Source organism: Gadus macrocephalus, chromosome 12, assembly GCF_031168955.1.
Source record: "Gadus macrocephalus chromosome 12, ASM3116895v1".
NCBI lineage: Eukaryota > Metazoa > Chordata > Actinopteri > Gadiformes > Gadidae > Gadus > Gadus macrocephalus.
Window position 1 is genome coordinate 17,580,962 of NC_082393.1, and position 16,630 is coordinate 17,597,591.

The 16,630-nt window shown below is 42.4% G+C and overlaps 1 protein-coding gene across 2 annotated transcripts in view; it reads right to left on the minus strand.

Annotated features, from left to right (window-relative positions):
- fnbp1l (formin binding protein 1-like) overlaps positions 1-16,630 on the minus strand; it is a 38,877-nt gene that overhangs the window by 7,313 nt on the left and 14,934 nt on the right. For both annotated transcript variants that reach the window (XM_060066201.1, XM_060066200.1), the window contains exons 2-11: positions 11,200-11,315; positions 10,600-10,650; positions 10,324-10,471; positions 10,146-10,208; positions 8,857-8,961; positions 8,567-8,695; positions 7,552-7,698; positions 7,040-7,282; positions 1,214-1,323; positions 860-992 (exon numbers count right to left, since the gene is read on the minus strand). In XM_060066201.1, the coding sequence (XP_059922184.1) occupies positions 860-992; positions 1,214-1,323; positions 7,040-7,282; positions 7,552-7,698; positions 8,567-8,695; positions 8,857-8,961; positions 10,146-10,208; positions 10,324-10,471; positions 10,600-10,650; positions 11,200-11,315 (1,245 nt within the window). The remainder of the gene's footprint in view (positions 1-859; positions 993-1,213; positions 1,324-7,039; positions 7,283-7,551; positions 7,699-8,566; positions 8,696-8,856; positions 8,962-10,145; positions 10,209-10,323; positions 10,472-10,599; positions 10,651-11,199; positions 11,316-16,630) is intronic.

A 16,630-nucleotide genomic window follows, 5' to 3' on the forward strand; every position in this document is an offset into this window, starting at 1 on the left:
TAAGAGGCCGACACATAAAGCCCTAAATATATTTAAAACAAAATCAAAGCCGCACATTACAGCGATCTGAGAACATTGCAGTGCTTCGACTTGGTCGCAACCCTGCTATTTTTTGTGTGAGAGCATTTATTATCAAGTATACTGAAGCCTTTACAGTCTCTGGTGTACGGCCCTGTGCTGCCACACAGTGAACAGCAGGGGGTGCTAACACATTGCAGTTAACCCTGGACTCCTGGAAATCACAAAAGTCAGTTATCTGTCAGGACTCGGGTTACATGCACAGACACACTTAGGACTGACTGGGGAATACAGCTAGCCTCTGTCTCCTCCTTTTCCACTACTTATCCCACCTCTCATCTTTCCCTCCCCTCTATCTGCGTCTCCAATAACTTTCTTGCTTCTGTTCTGTTTGATTTGAAAACGGCGAGACCTCTCACTGATCAACAAAGATTTTGACCTCCTCAGGATAACATTTCCAAATTCCTTCTTCATCTTACCGTTTGAGTTGCTTTATGTTAGCTCGGCAGGACAGAGAGAGACGGACACACAGACAGAGACAGATAGACAGACAGACAGACACACACAGAGGCCGACAGAAAGACAGAGACGGAGCAAAAGCCAGAGAGAGACGGAGAGGGAGATTCAGAGAAAGAGAGACAGAGACATAGACATAGACAAGAGAGTGAAAGAGACAGTGAGGGACACAGAAACAGGGAGACAGAGAACAGAGGGATAGAAACACAGAGACAGAGAGAAAGACCGGAAGGGGAAGACGTCACACCACGGGTCAAGTTGCAAACCCAGAGGGGGGTCCTCATGACCACAAAGAGTCTTTATAGGCGGAAGCCTCCCTCTGTACCTCGTTCTTGTGTATTTCCGAGCGCAGCTTCTCCATGTTGCATATGGTCTCAGAGATCTTGGGCTGCAGGCTGCTTGGGTCGCCCATCTGGGAGTTCTTCTCATACACGTCCTTCATCTTGTTCAGGGCATCCCTATTCAAGAGGACGTCAGATGTAAATATTACGATGAAGAAACCATATACAATCTACTCCAAATTATAGCATTTATAATACCAAAATGTTTACAAACTGTCTAATGGTCTGCTGCTAGTGGTAAGCATTGTGTCTATGGGTGTGTGGATATGCATGTGTACATGAACACATTGGAGGGAAGGGATCGCTAAACGGGGACGGGAGGGGCGGATTCACTGCACCTCTGGTCCACCTCCTTCTGGAGCTCCTTGCTGAGCTCGTCTATCCTCTGCTGCAGCCTCTTCCTGCGCTGCTCCGGGGGCAGGTGGCTGAAGTCCTCCAGGGACGGAGCCTGGAGGAGAGAGAGAGGGGAGAGAGCGCTCAACATTCCCCGCTGTGAGTCACTTCCTCGCATGGCCGGCCAGTATTGTGGCCCAGGCCGTATACTAGAGCGGTCCTGTTCAGTGAGCATTTGTGAGGTCAGAGAAGAGGCCCTCTGCCAGTGATGGGGTATAACCGGGTCTTGGCCATATGGAAGAGGCTTAGAATATTGGATTTGGCATGGTATTGAGATATGGCGTACACAATGGATTTGTAAATCACATGCAGATATGTTGGCATTATCTCCAAAGCCCTTGATATCACAACACAGCCATCACTCAATTATAACACATAACACATCTGAATCAATATCAGATTTGTGGTTGTTAAAAAGGCTAGCCGAGACCCATACTGGCTTTGTTACAAGTAAAGCATGCAATTATAAAGATCCATAACATGGCATGAAAGTGCAAATAATTCTGTTGGGAGTCCAATAGTTTCAGAGACAATATAATAACTAAAAGGAATGACACAAGGAATTATGGATGTAAATATTTTCTAGAGATGGGTAAATGTTAGTGACTATGTTAAATAATCAAAGTGAGGGGAGAAGGGAAAGAATAGCTATCCTAATGATCCAGTGCTGCTTATAACTTGGCACCAGCTCTGCATATGCTAAAGCTAACATTAGATCCTATACGCAGTGGACTACACAGTCATCTACTGTATTCTCCTAGAGAAGAGACACACAAGAGGTACTGTTGGAACAACACAATTATAAATGCAGGCACACACAAAGTTTGCTGAGGCTACCTGTTAATGCTACACTCACACACACACCCACACACAGCACTTACCGTTTTAATTGACCACTGAGCCGTAAAGCATAACCCATGCAAATTAAAGAGACAAGACAACATGGAAAGCTCATTAGTGGTGGGATCGTCAGCGGCGCCAGTCTAAGAAATCATGCAGAAACGACGGCCCATTCCGCCAGCCTGACCGGTCAGTCTACCGAGAGAACATTCTACATTCTGGCTGACCCTCAGTAGACCATCAGGAGGTCAACCGCCTCCCTTAGATGGATTAAACCAGCTACTAAATCAGCGACCAATCACGGATGGCACAGATGGAATAGACTGAAGAACCCCAACTACAGCAGTTTGGCTGTCAGTCTTGGCACTGTGGACAGCGTTATCGACGATTTAATGATCAGACTGTCTGCTTCGCAGCATACTGATACAGCATTAGCATTAGCACAGCCATGCTAACACAGAGACACTACAAACACACACACTAACACACACATAGTTTTATACTCGGTAAGCAAGCACACTACCACACCATATGTTCTTCACCACACCAATTTCACCCTTTTCCTGCACATAACGGCAATAGACCAGTGAAGTTTTACTTTGTGAAATGACTGCAGATTCACCCACCCACTCACACCAGAATTTATCTGAAGTAGACTACAAAACTTCAGTGGTTTATTAAACTCTCCAAATAACATCCCCAAAAAACTGCACAGCAAACCAAACACACGTTCACGACAAAAAAGAGGCTGTAAATCACCTGAATATAGGAAATACTAAAATACAAAGAGAAAGACAAAAAGGACTTTAAGATGTTGAAAGCCATCGAAGTGAGTCCCAGGTACGGAGAGGTTGACCGAACACAAAAGGGCAAAAACCACTGCATCACGTCTAAAGAACGAGCAGTCAAGGAACAGAGGAGGAGGCCCGTGGGGGTGGGCGTCTCCCTGCCGGCTCACCCCTCTCTTCAGGCCCCGGAGCGCAGCCATGCGCGGAGCACTGCTGGTGACTTCGGACAGGCAGCGGCCCACGCTGTCCCAGCTGAAGCGGGACGGGGGAGTGGGGGGCTGGAGCTCAGACAGGGGGCGGGGACGGGGGCGTGGGCGGGACGAGGATGCAGAGCAAGAGGAGGGCAAGAGAGGAGGAGGAGGAGGAGGGGGAGGGGCTGAGGAAGGAGACTGATGAGGGAGGAGGAGAGCAAACAAAGAAAAGATGATGAGGTGAGCAGAGGGGATGGGAGTGATAGGTGAAGGGTTACAGCGGCCCTTAATTACACTCAATCCCTATCTTTTGCTGCACGTTAGCTTCAAAATTAAGCTAGTCTTTAAGAAGTTTTGTTAGTCTTTAACATTTCTGTAAGTTAGTCTTTACCAAGTTCTGTAAGTAAGTCTCCCACCAGTTCTGTAAGTTAGTCTCCCACAAGTTCTGTAAGTTAGTCTCCCACAAGTTCTGTAAGTTAGTCTCTAACAAGTTCTGCTAGTCTTCAACAAGTTCTGTTAGTCTTTAACGAGTTATGCAAGTTACTCTTTAACAAGTTCTGCAAGTTAGTCTTTAACAAGTAATGCAAGTTAGTCTTTAACAAGTTCTGTAAGTTAGTCTCCCACAAGTTCTGTAAGTTAGTCTCCCACAAGTTCTGTAAATTAGTCTCTAACAAGTTCTGCTAGTCTTCAACAAGTTCTGTTAGTCTTTAACGAGTTATGCAAGTTAGTCTCCCACAAGTTCTGTAAGTTAGTCTCTAACAAGTTCTGCTAGTCTTCAACAAGTTCTGTTAGTCTTTAACGAGTTATGCAAGTTACTCTTTAACAAGTAATGCAAGTTAGTCTTCAACAAGTAATGCAAGTTAGTCTTTAACAAGTTATGCAAGTTAGTCTTTAACAAGTTATGTAAGTTAGTCTTTAAAAAGTTATGCAAGTTAGTCTTTAAGAAATGAAGTTAGACTTTAACAAGTTCTGTTAATCTTTAACAAATTCTGTTAATCTTCACAAGTTCTGTTAATCTTCAACAAGTTATGTTAGTTAGTCTTTAACAAGTTCTGTAAGTTAGTCTCCCACAAGTTCTGTAAGTTAGTCTCTAACAAGTTCTGCTAGTCTTCAACAAGTTCTGTTAGTCTTTAACGAGTTATGCAAGTTACTCTTTAACAAGTTCTGCAAGTTAGTCTTTAACAAGTAATGCAAGTTAGTCTTTAACAAGTAATGCAAGTTAGTCTTCAACAAGTAATGCAAGTTAGTCTTTAACAAGTTATGTTAGTTAGTCTTTAACAAGTTCGGTAAGTTATTCTTTAACAAGTTCTTTAAGTAAGTCTTCAACAAGTTCTTTAAGTAAGTCTTCAACAAGTTCTTTAAGTAAGTCTTCAACAAGTTCTGTTAGTCTTCAACAAGTTCTGTTAATCTTCAACAAATTCTGTTAATCTTCAACAAGTTCTGTTAGTCTTCAGCAAGTTCTGTTAGTCTTCAACAAGTTCTGTTAGTCTTCAACAAGTTCTGTTAGTCTTCAACAAGTTCAGTTAGTCTTCTACAAGTTCAGTTAGTCTTCTACAAGTTCAGTTAGTCTTCTACAAGTTCAGTTAGTCTTCAAAAAGTTCTGCAAGTTATTCTTCAACAAGTTCTGCTAGTCTTTAACAAGTTCTGCTAGTCTTTAACAAGTTCTTCTAGTCTTCAACAAGTTCTGCTAGTCTTCAACAAGTTGTGCTAGTCTTCAACAAGTTGTGCTAGTCTTCAACAAGTTGTGCTAGTCTTCAACAAGTTGTGCTAGTCTTCAACAAGTTGTGCTAGTCTTCAACAAGTTGTGCTAGTCTTCAACAAGTTGTGCTAGTCTTCAACAAGTTGTGCTAGTCTTCAACAAGTTCTGCTAGTCTTCAACAAGTACTGCTGCTCTTCCACAAGTACTGCTGCTCTTCCACAAGTACTGCTGCTCTTCCACAAGTACTGCGGCTCTTCAACAAGTAGTGCTGCTCTTCAACAAGTACTGCTGCTCTTCAACAAGTACTGTAAGTTAGTCTTTAACAAGTTATGTTATTCTTTTTCGTCTGCCATACTCAGAAAAAGATTAGAAATGTGAATTTTTGATAAGGTGTGGAGCTTTTTGAGTTTAATCTAACTTGATCAATTAAAATATGAATGTGGAATATAGGGAAACGGTAACATGTGTTTGTTTTTTATGTGGTTTATGTTTCCGAACCATACAAAGCCTCATTCCGATAAGTAAAAGGCTTTAAATACTGTCACATGAAGACCACATGAAGACCACTACATGCATTTCCTGCAGAAAATGCGGTGAGTGCTGTAGTACAAAGTGAGGTTGAAAATATTTGTAATAAAGCCACATAGATTAAGGCATAAAGAAACGTTAAATGGCATAAATCAAGTGAAGGGATTTGAACAATAGTTCAAAAGTCTAAATGGACTAAACAATGTAAACATGCACACCATTTAAGAAAAAGAAAATTGTTGGAAACAAATAAAGTTACAGCTGAATGAAAAGTGCAAAGCATTGCTAAAAATGCAGAAATGTTTAATGAATTGAAGAATCTGAAACGTCAAATGTATTTCCCTGCACTGTGTGTGTGTGTGTGTGTGTGTGTGTGTGTGTGTGTGTGTGTGTGTGTGTGTGTGTGTGTGTGTGTGTGTGTGTGTGTGTGTGTGTGTGTTTAAGAGAATAGCGAGCCAGTGCGTGATTAAAAGTAGCTCAACAGAGTGGGAAAGCCGCCCAATCTGGCAACACTGCCTGAACGTCCTCCATAAGTAGCCCAATCTGGGGGGAAAACCGCCCAATCTGGCAACACTGCTGAACGTCATCACGCTCCAGCGTCAATGTAAATGAATGAGACTGAAAACGAGGCCAGTATGAAACTAAAACTGTGATCCTTAAATGATATCGAAATTTCGTTTGGATATCATTGAAGATACAGGTGTGTAGATTTGTTAAATGGCTTGAACGAAGATAAACGGTTGAAATTTGAAGTACTAGTACCTCCCATTGACTCCCATGTTAAAAAAATAGATAATATTTTAAATCTGAAAAGACGTGTGCGTTTCCAAGCTATTCTGAATATTTAAAAATGTGAATGGAGTCTCTAGGTGAAAACTGTAGGAAGGAGATAGGTCCCAAAGTTTTCAGAAAGAAAGAAAGAAAGAAAGAAAGAAAGAAAGAAAGAAAGAAAGAAAGAAAGAAAGAAAGAAAATAAAAATTGAGAAGAACAATATTTGAGCTCTGCATGCAGCACTCACCTAATACGAATATAGTATAACTCAAGGTAAAATAGAATAGACTGTGATATATGATGCTAGATGTGTAGAGCAATCTACAGCGTCTCTCTAAGTATCTAATAGTATCTAACAAAGGCATAAATTAAATAAACACACACACAATCTCGTCAGAGGTTCCTGCTTGTGAAAAGCATCTGGTAGATCATTAACGGCACAACGACTCTTTCTAGAATATAGGGCGAAGTCCAGTCTGTGTTATTTTAATATTTATTTTTAAAGCTTGGGTACGACCGCATTACCTTTGTTTTGACGCACACACACACACACACACACACACACACACACACACACACACCCCCCCACCCCCCCCCCCCCCCCCCCCCCCCTAGTGAAAGTAGTAGACAAACAATGAATAACAGAAATCAAGAGAGAGATAAGACTTCCGAGGAAGAAAGTGGGAGGAGCACATAAAAGGGTGGGGTCAGGGTAGTGCCAGGGCTCGGAATAGAACACAAATGGCTTGATGGGTGTGTGATGTCAGAGTTAATGACTCAAGTACTAGTCAAGTCTGGACCACACAGTGACTCATTCTAATGAGTCAGAGAGCGAGAGAGACAAAGGACACTCAAAAGGTGGTGCTCTTGGTATACAAACAAACAGTCCCATCCACAATGATATAATCAAGTTTGTATCAATCGTGAAAGCAATGCTCTAAATGGCTGCTCACCTTTGGTTTCTTGCCAAACAGCCAGAGTTTGTTCTTGGCCTTGCCCATGGAGTGTTTGGGGTCCGCCCGCGTCCCACCGGAAACTGCTACTCCCACCAACTCCTTGTCCCTCTCCCCCTTGGGTGTGTTGCTGATGGTGGCGTCCGAACCCGTGCGGCTCAGGTTCTGGCTGTAGTCCTCGAAGGGGAAGTCTGCCGGCGGCTCGAAGCCCGACTTGAAGGACTCCACCACGATGCCCGAGTCCTGGGGAGGGGGACACACACACACACACACACACACACACACACACACACACACACACACACACACACACACACACACACACACACACACACACACACACACACACACACACACACACACACAAAGAGTGAGACACAGGCCAGCCCCCCCCTGACCCATTACCACCACCATACAAACCCCATCTCTACCCTCTCCACTATCTCCCTGAATCCCCTCCACCACCAACAACCTCCATCCCGACCACCATCACCTCCACCAGCTCTGCATACCTTGCGTTCGTCAACGGCCTTGGCGGCCGAGACCATGCCCTCCAGGCACTTTGAGACGATGGGCACCACCCTCCTCTCCACCTCGGCGAAGCTCCGGTACGTCTCGCCCAGCTTCACCGTGCGCCGCTCGTCCATGGCCTGCAAGTTCTGGTGAGGGGAAGACATTCACTCGTGACCTTTGCCGTACAGATGTCATAGTAAGTCTACCTGGGGTTTAGAAAGGTAGAAAATGTTGTCTCTTAAACTAAATATTAGTAAACAATGTCAAACATTTCATTAAGAGTGAGTGAGTGAGTGAGTGAGTGAGTGAGTGAGTGAGTGAGTGAGTGAGTGAGTGAGTGAGTGAGTGAGTGAGTGAGTGAGTGAGTGAGTGAAATTATTATTTAACCTGGAGATGTGGTAGGATGAACTGTACATATATAAAGGTAGTCTTTGATCATCACTGAAAAAAAAAAACATTTCAGAAAAAGACTTGTGTATTACTCATGAATGGGTTTATTACTCATTCATACAAAATAGTACAAAAGACTTGTGGTGTTGGATGGGGGACTTCTGCTGCCATTAAAGCAACAGCCCAGCCATGGTCTGTTTTCTCCTAGCTGAACCACACGTTGATCAACCCTGGTTATATTTTTATGTGCCTTATAAATAAATATACTTGTTTTAATAGGTTTCAAGGCAGCGCTAGAAGCCATGGCCGCCCAGGGTCAGTGTCTTTCTGCTAGACTAGAGAAAAGCACTGTCATTTAGCTCCTCTAATTGGGGGGAGGACTATAATTTGAACCATAACACCACCAACCTTGTCCTTAAAATGATTTTCCCTTTCAAAGGCATGCATCACCGTAGCTCTTCACTAGAAAGAGAAACCTCTGCATGTTTTTGTAGTGGTGTCGTTTGAGCAGAAGCTTCCAACAGATTTGCACAGAATAAAAGTATGCAGCAAACCAAATCACCTGCTCCCAGTATCCAGGTATGTCTGGCATTGTTAACAGTGTGACTGGGAGGGGGAGGGTACCTTGAAGATGTTTGGTATGGTAGTGTGGAAGTGCTTCCACTGCTCTGCGTTGAAGTTCTGCAGCTGGGCAGCATACTCGTTCTTGCTCTCGTCTGCCAGGTGTGTCCGCTGGTAGTACTGAGACTTTGCCTGAACAACGACAGCATTTACAACATCAACCAACAGCCTTATGGCATAGTCGTCTATAGTCACATGGATAACAAAAGGAATACATTGAAGTTCACATTCAAAAGTGAGTTGTCAATTTGGAGTACAGTTGTTGGGGGTCGGGGGAGACGGGACATCCTTACCTTCTCCACCTCTGATTTGGTGGCGTTGATGTCATTATCCAACCTTTCGTAGCTCAACTGGGATTTCTCCGCCTCTCTACACTCCCTCTCAAACTTCTTTTTACTCTAGGGATGGTGAGAGACCGGGAGAAAGAGAGAAAAAGTGAAAGAACACACAAGGTCATACAAGTTCAAAACAAGTTAAGACTTTAAGAACAGGGCTGCATTACAACACTTCATTCATGCCACAATTCAAGGGTGAACAAGTGTACATGTAAAATACAGAAAACATAACATCTAATTATATTGAGTGGTCAAGAGAGGGATAGCGAGAGACTTTCCTTCCTGCCCGTCCATCTTTATTGCATTACTGACAGACGGACAGCTTAAGTGGTAGAGGGAGAAAAAAAGGGTGAGAGAGAAAGAGTAGTCACCTTGTTAGTCACTAAAGGAACGAGGTAGTGACTAAAGATAGAAAGGTGCACATTAAATTCTAAGGGAGTCAGCCCTTTTTGGGAAGTTTGTGAGACAACATGTGACTGGAAAAGTGTATTAATGATGACTTATAAACACATTTGCCCGTTTTAGATCCATAACTTCTAAAAGACAGATAATCACTAGGAAATACCGAACTGAATTTATTAAGGTCTGCAAAGCATACCTTGTATTTTTTTAAATTTGAAGTTGATAATACATTTGACTGTTTACATATTGCACACACATCTTAATGCCGAAGATTCTCCAGTCTAATCATGTTTTACAAGATATAGTCTAATCATGTTTTGCAAGGTAGTTTATATGGTCTAATAATCTTTTACAAAATCCAGTCCATATAGTCTAATCATCTTCTACAAGGTATAGTTTATATAGTCTAATCATGTTACCCAAAATCCAGTCCATATAGTCTAATCATGTTTTACAAAGTATAGTCTAATCGTGTTTTACAAGTTATATTCCATAGAGTCTAATCGTGTTTTAGAAGGTCTAATCCTGTTTACAAGGTATAGTCTAATCCGGTTTTACAATGTATAGTCTATATAGTCCAATTATGTTTTACAATATCTAATCTTCATAGTCTAATCATGGTTTACAAGTTATAGTCTAATCATGTTTTACAAGATATAGTTTACATAGTCTAATCATGTTTTACAACCAGAAGTCTGTCTGGTATTTATGAGAAAAGATAATACAACCATGGTAATGCACAGCATCTTAAGCATTAACACCTTAAATCACACACTCCTTGAAGCTGAATACCAGCTCAGTAGTCATAATAGTACTAATAATACTACCAACAATAATTAACTTACATTGTCCATTTGTTTCCAGCACTGCTCAAAATACTGCGTCGTCTTCCTGCCCTCCTGTAGATGCTGTAGGAGTAAACACAAAAACAGATTTCTACACTTATTTCATATGCAAAGAAGTTTTTTTAAAAACAAAAGATGTCCGTACTAGCCCCGCCCACACCTGGGTGTGGCCACTCACGTGCTTCCGTTCGGCCTTGAGCTCCTGGCTGTAAATCATCAGCTCCCCGTACACCTTGTGGCCCATCTCCTCGGCCACAACCTCCCGTTGGCCAGCGTAGTCGTTGAGCTCGTTCAGGATGGCGTAGAATGACATGCACGAAGTGAACCTGAGCTCACACACACAAATTGTATGTTATGTGGCCTTCACTCTCACACACATGATTCGACAAGATATAGTTGAATCATGACACACACAGCAGGTAAAACAGTTTGACGGTCTATGGAGGCTTCTCACCTCGGCTCTTCATCTTTAGACCGCTTTGGACAGTACTTCTTTACTAAATTCCTGTTATTCAAAGACAGACAGACAACAAAAAAACAGGCAGGCAAAATGCTTGTCAGCTGATTCTTAAAGATAATCTACAACATATGAAAATAAATTAAAGTTGGGTACATTCAATTCCCTATGGCACTGATATACTGCCATAGGGCAAAGCACATTGTATTCACGAAACAAACAGTGTTTGCTTAGGGGAACTCAAAGATCTGATGAGAGATCTCTAAACATGTATCCCCACATGGGAGTGTGCCTTTGATCATTATCTCAGTCAAGTAGTCACACTCCTGGGACCTCCTTTGATCAAACACACACACATATTTTCTTGTGTGCGTGATTGTGAGTGGATGAGTGAGTGAGAGCATGAATGCGTGTCTCGTTTCTAATGATTGTACTGCACCAGTCAAAAAGTCTGTACTTATTATGAACATGATGCCGTTATCACAGTGTGTGTGTGTGTGTGTGTGTGTGTGTGTGTGTGTGTGTGTGTGTGTGTGTGTGTGTGTGTGTGTGTGTGTGTGTGTGTGTGTGTGTGTGTGTGTGTGTGTGTGTTCGCACCGTAACTGCTTGGCATAGTTCTGCTCGATCTCCAGCCTCTCCTTGACAAACTTGGCGTATCGCTCCAGGAAGTCGATCCCCCACTGGGTGTGCTTGTCCAGATTCTCAAACTGGTCCTGGAAGAAGATAGACACAGGCTCAGATAGGAGCAATCACTGTAGTCGTAGTAGTGGTAGTCGCAGATCAACAATCCTTTTCATGAACTTGGGTTTGGCATCAACTTGATGGCCGACTCGATCCATTCGTAGCGTAATTTATAAGGATTGAAACATCCTTTTCGAGGAGCCCAACATTGTGAGAGCCAAATCAGCTGCCTCAAAGCAGGGAAGCCTTTTAATGGTCACCATCACCCTATTGAAATAACGAACACTGATGTATCATAACATAATTTCCATAATGCGAACACCTAACTGCTGTGACACAGACCACAGACACAATCTGTGCGAGCCTCTCGGCACTCTGTCTTGCTCACAGGAGCCAATAAACCTACTTTCTACCGGCCAGGGACTCAGCTTTGATCGAACTTCCTGTCTCTCTCTCACACACACACGCACACGCACACGCACGCACCAGTTATAAATACACCACAAAATGCATGTGATGAGTGCAAGTAAACATCCTTTGGGATTCAATTAATGTAACACTATTGTATCACACTCATAAGAAGGACACAGCCTTGTTATGTTTCTGAAACTTCCATTCGTCATCGGTCAGAATTGTTTGGAGCCACGCCTTTGGGTTAATGAATTACTTGTTTGATGAACAAAGCGATTTGAACATACAAGCTGTAGAATGCAGTAGATACCGACTACTCAACATATGTTACAGCTAATCATTGTTTAGATCAAGCCCTCCGTTTCTTTGGTCGAATAAGTCTTACGTTGCAACGTTATTACAGCCCAATAAAATAACAAGACTTCCTGTTTTCTCCTCAGGTCAAATGGGTATGCACAATGTGGCTATGAGTTATGAGAGTAAGGACTGCGTGTCATGTGTGTCCCTTAATTTTTCTCTCTCTCTAGGGTAGAAAGATGTGCAACTTTGGCCCCATGCAACTGGAAAAACATCCACACACACACACGCACACACACGTACGTTAGTTCTGCTGCAGAGTGCCATTATATTTCCCTAGTTCGATTTTTTTTTTTAGTTGGTAAGATTATAGAATGATATCCAACCGAACATTAATTCCATGATACAATATTTCATTAAATCACAGTCATTGATTTCATGATGGGTAAAAAGTGGAGGCATGCGCTCCAATTTTTTAAAAAGTGGCCTTTGGTTTCAAAAAGTGAACAACATTAAGCATCCTTCAATATTTCGCAGGAGGCATGGCCTTCCAGAGGTTGACAGTTACCACCTGGTGCTTTGGTCCTTGAGGGTTCAACCACCAACAATAGAAAGATGCAAAGTTGACATCCCTCTTTCCTTAACTAGACTCTTTTTGTCTCTCAGTCTGACTGAAGCTCTGTTATTCTTCGTCATGCGTCTATGGTGTACGCCTTAGTTCATGTTTGCTCCATCTTGTTCCTTAAAATTATGGCACGTCACTCATCAGACATCCTTAAAGCCATGGGAGGAGCTCCATGCTTGTGTCTTCCACCTGAGCCTCACACAAACAGGGTCTAAACTCCCCACCAGCCGGTACATTTTTCCACTCTGGGAGGTAAAAAGTAATCTCGGGAGACCATCCCAATCTCGAGAGTTCACATTCTGTTTCTCTCTGCAGAGTAATCTTGCCTCGAGACCTTTGAAAGCGTCTCTCAAAAATAAAGAAGTGGGAATTATCAGCGGCTATTTGCGTTGCCTTAGGACAGTAGAATTCTCGGGACAATCACAATTATTTTGATCTTAAATGGACTGAACGATAACGTTATAACGCAAGGCTTTGCTCAGATTAGAATATGTGTTTGCTTGTCTTCCAACCGGATTTGGCAAGAGGGAAAAGTGCAGAAGTGTCACTCTGATTGGCCAGAGTTTTTTGAACAACGTTTTGGAAAACAAATGCTGCCCACCCAAGACCAATCAGATACTCATTGCGAAACGCAAATGTGAGTATCAGCCATAGTCCAACAAGGCTAGGTAAAAAAAAAACAATTTAAAAATACATTTCTGACCCCTTTCACAGACGGTCATGAGATTGTCCGTCCGTTGCTCTGGGTTTCCACAGCTCTGCGATCCCACGAGTCCTGCTGAATAAGTCATGGAGTCGAGGGAGGCATGAGGTCATGTGATGGTGAGGGCAGGTAGAGGGCCCGCTTGGGAGATGACAGCACCACTCAGCACCAGCTCTGCCTCTCTGCACACTGCAGGGATGACTGGGGCAGGGGGGATCAAAGCGCTTCATGAAGACGACAAAGGAGAAAGAAAAGCTGCTTTACGGATTCAGAGCACAGGTGTGGTACGATGAGTTGAGTTAGGCAAGGATCCATCCTCTACCAGGATGCAAGACCCGCCTACCAACGCATGAGGAGTGGAGAGAAAGAACAGAGCGGTAGCCAAGGCAACAGGAAACTTTATCTGATAGTATATCACATGACATCCTGCAGGGCCATAATAGCAGGAAATTATGTCATCACAGAGTGAGGCTATTCCTGGAGGTATTTTTGTGGCATGGGATGTCATTGCTTGACATTTCTGCAAGGTCCGTGGTTCATGTGATCACTAGAATAAGGATGCACCAAATGAAAGAGCATTTCTGTAGTGCGTTTTCTTATTATTTACTTGTTGCTTTCCTTCAAAAAAAACGTATTCACTTTCACTCTTTCGATCTCCTCACCACTTTAGGAAACACAACCAGTAACACACACACACACACAACCAGTAACACTCGTTTTCTTACTGCCCAAATTAAAATGACTTCTTGCCAATGGAGCAACATTTATCTTTCCTAAATGATTTCTTTCCGAGCCCCTTACAGAGCCCCCAGAATCCCACCCTCCTCTCTCAGCCCTCCCGCCAGTGCTGCTTCTGGAATGTTCCTGTGTGACATGGCTACCACCATTGTTTTAATGAGTCTGGGCCCCGGAGTAGGGGTACACATTAAAGTGAGATCCCCTTCCCAACACTGGGAGAGCGCAGTAAATCCCCAATGTAAAAGGGATTTTACTGTGGAGTCTCCTGTACTTTCCAACAGCCTATGGATAGCTCAACAGGGAAGGCAGGGTTGATTAGCATAGCAACTGCCACTAGGGACAATGTATTCTTTACGCTAAGGCGTTCCAGGACAGAATTTAGTAGAGGGTGCACACAAGACACATGGTTGAACACACACGCATGCAACCACAAACACGGGGACAGGGCTCTCACTCTGTGTGCGCGCATGATCGTGTGTGTCGATGGAAGATGAACATAAAGGAGAGAAAAACAGGATTTTAAGGAGACCCTAACTTTGTCCAAGCAAGATCTAACCGACTGCTGTTTCTAAGTTTAGCCAAACATGTAATCTAAATTGTGTCTCTGGAAATCGTACAATCCGGCTTGTTTCTTATCAGAACAAACCACCATTCAACTATTTGATGAACTATGCATATGCATTTCATATCATTCAATACATGCAACAGGTTAAGTTATGCCCTGAGGCCTAAAAAAAAAAAAAAAGTTTGGTTCCTGTTGGTTGTCAGTTGAGGTCAGGGGAATTTATTCATTTATTTATTTTTTCCAGCGGTAGCGAATGATAGGGCCTAAAAAAAAAAAAAGTTTGGTTCCTGTTGTTTGTCAGTTGAGGTCATGGGTAGGTAGGGAATTTATTTTATTTTTTTATTTTATTTTTTCCAGCGGCAGCGAATGATAGGTAGGTTGTTTTCATTTAAAAACGAGAAAATTCGCTCATCCTTGTACAGAATGAAGAGGTGCTGTACCAAAACGTGATTAAAAAAATTTGCATTAAAAAAATATATAGATATATATATTTTTTTAAAGCTCATAAAATAATTTGGGTCGCACATAAATTGACAGGGTCGGTCGGAAACCGGAACCAAACAAAAAATTTTTTTAGGCCTAGGTAGGTTGTTTTCATTTAAAAACGAGAATTCTTTTCTTTTTTTTTTTAGGCCTGATCGTGGTCTGTTATTCGCTCCCTCCATCCCTGCAGATCCAAGTGCATGGTAGTCCATGCAAAACTGCTGTCTTCAATTTGGTTAGTGATGACCATGTTTGACAATGAGCCTGCTACTTTATAGCCTTCTCCCGCATTTTCTGCAACAACATGAGAAACACGTGTTCACTTCATCATTTCTAAACGTCAGAGTGAAATTTACAGTGTTGGACAAACACGATGGATGCTCTTACTTTTAACAGGGTTGTTTTGCCTGCCTGGGAATGACGTGGTGAAGAGATATTTTGTTGCAGAAGCTTTGACTCACCAGCTAAGGTGAGTCTCCAGAATATACCATTTATGGGCAAAACAAAGCAAACAGGATACTCAGGCAACACTTGCCCACATGAGCTCTAGCCAGGTTTAGCCCTACAGAGCTGGGGGCAGCCAGCCCTGTGCCTGCACTGGGATACAGACTTTAGGAACATTTGAAAAAATTAAGGTTATTTCTGTTGAAAAACACCGATTTTGGAGACGAATAAATAAACCAACAGACGAACGAACTGAGGAAAAATACAAAAACACAGCCAACTACCCATTTACCCAACCAGTAATTTGTGTGTTTGATGTAGTAATTTCTGAGTATATGATGTCATTGTGCGTTCTCCTTGCATGGTATAATTCAACCCCAGAAATAGGTTCTTACTAAACAAGGTCTTCCTTTGGTGAAAAAAGTCTGATAAAACTACAAAAGCTGCCTAACCATAGAAATAAGACGCATCATCATAATCATCATTATTATTATTATTAATTGTCATTATTGTACTAACCAGACACAGGGAGATGTAGAAAAGACATATTATTTATTTTAGGACACTAAAGTATTTGATTTAATGCTGCATGATCATGGGAAGGCACTTGTAGAATGAATCAAGCATCTTCAGAGAGAATACGGGTGTACATTCTAGGGAGACGTTCACATTGTTGGCAGTAACAACCAAGGATTGTTAGTCTGATATTAACCTAGCTAAAACAAGGGTGAAGGGAGTGACCATAATTGAGAGTAAAGGATTGGCCATGGCTGAAGCCTTTTCCACGTCGCAGCAAAATGAAATCTTGTTTTTGTGAAGATGTTTAGAGGACGAGTGAACAATGAGAAATTTGTAACAGTCAAATACACCAACCGCTACATGAATCACATCTCTCACAACCCCACCACCAATGAGCTTTAGTCCCACATTAAACAGTTGGCAACACAACATGGCCAAGCATGAAATACAAACACTTTTTGTCCCTCACTATTGAACTCATTAGCAGAGGAAGAGATGGAGAGAAAGGGGAGGATGATTGAACAAATACAGAGGAAGAGATGAATAAGAGAGGAGACTGCAT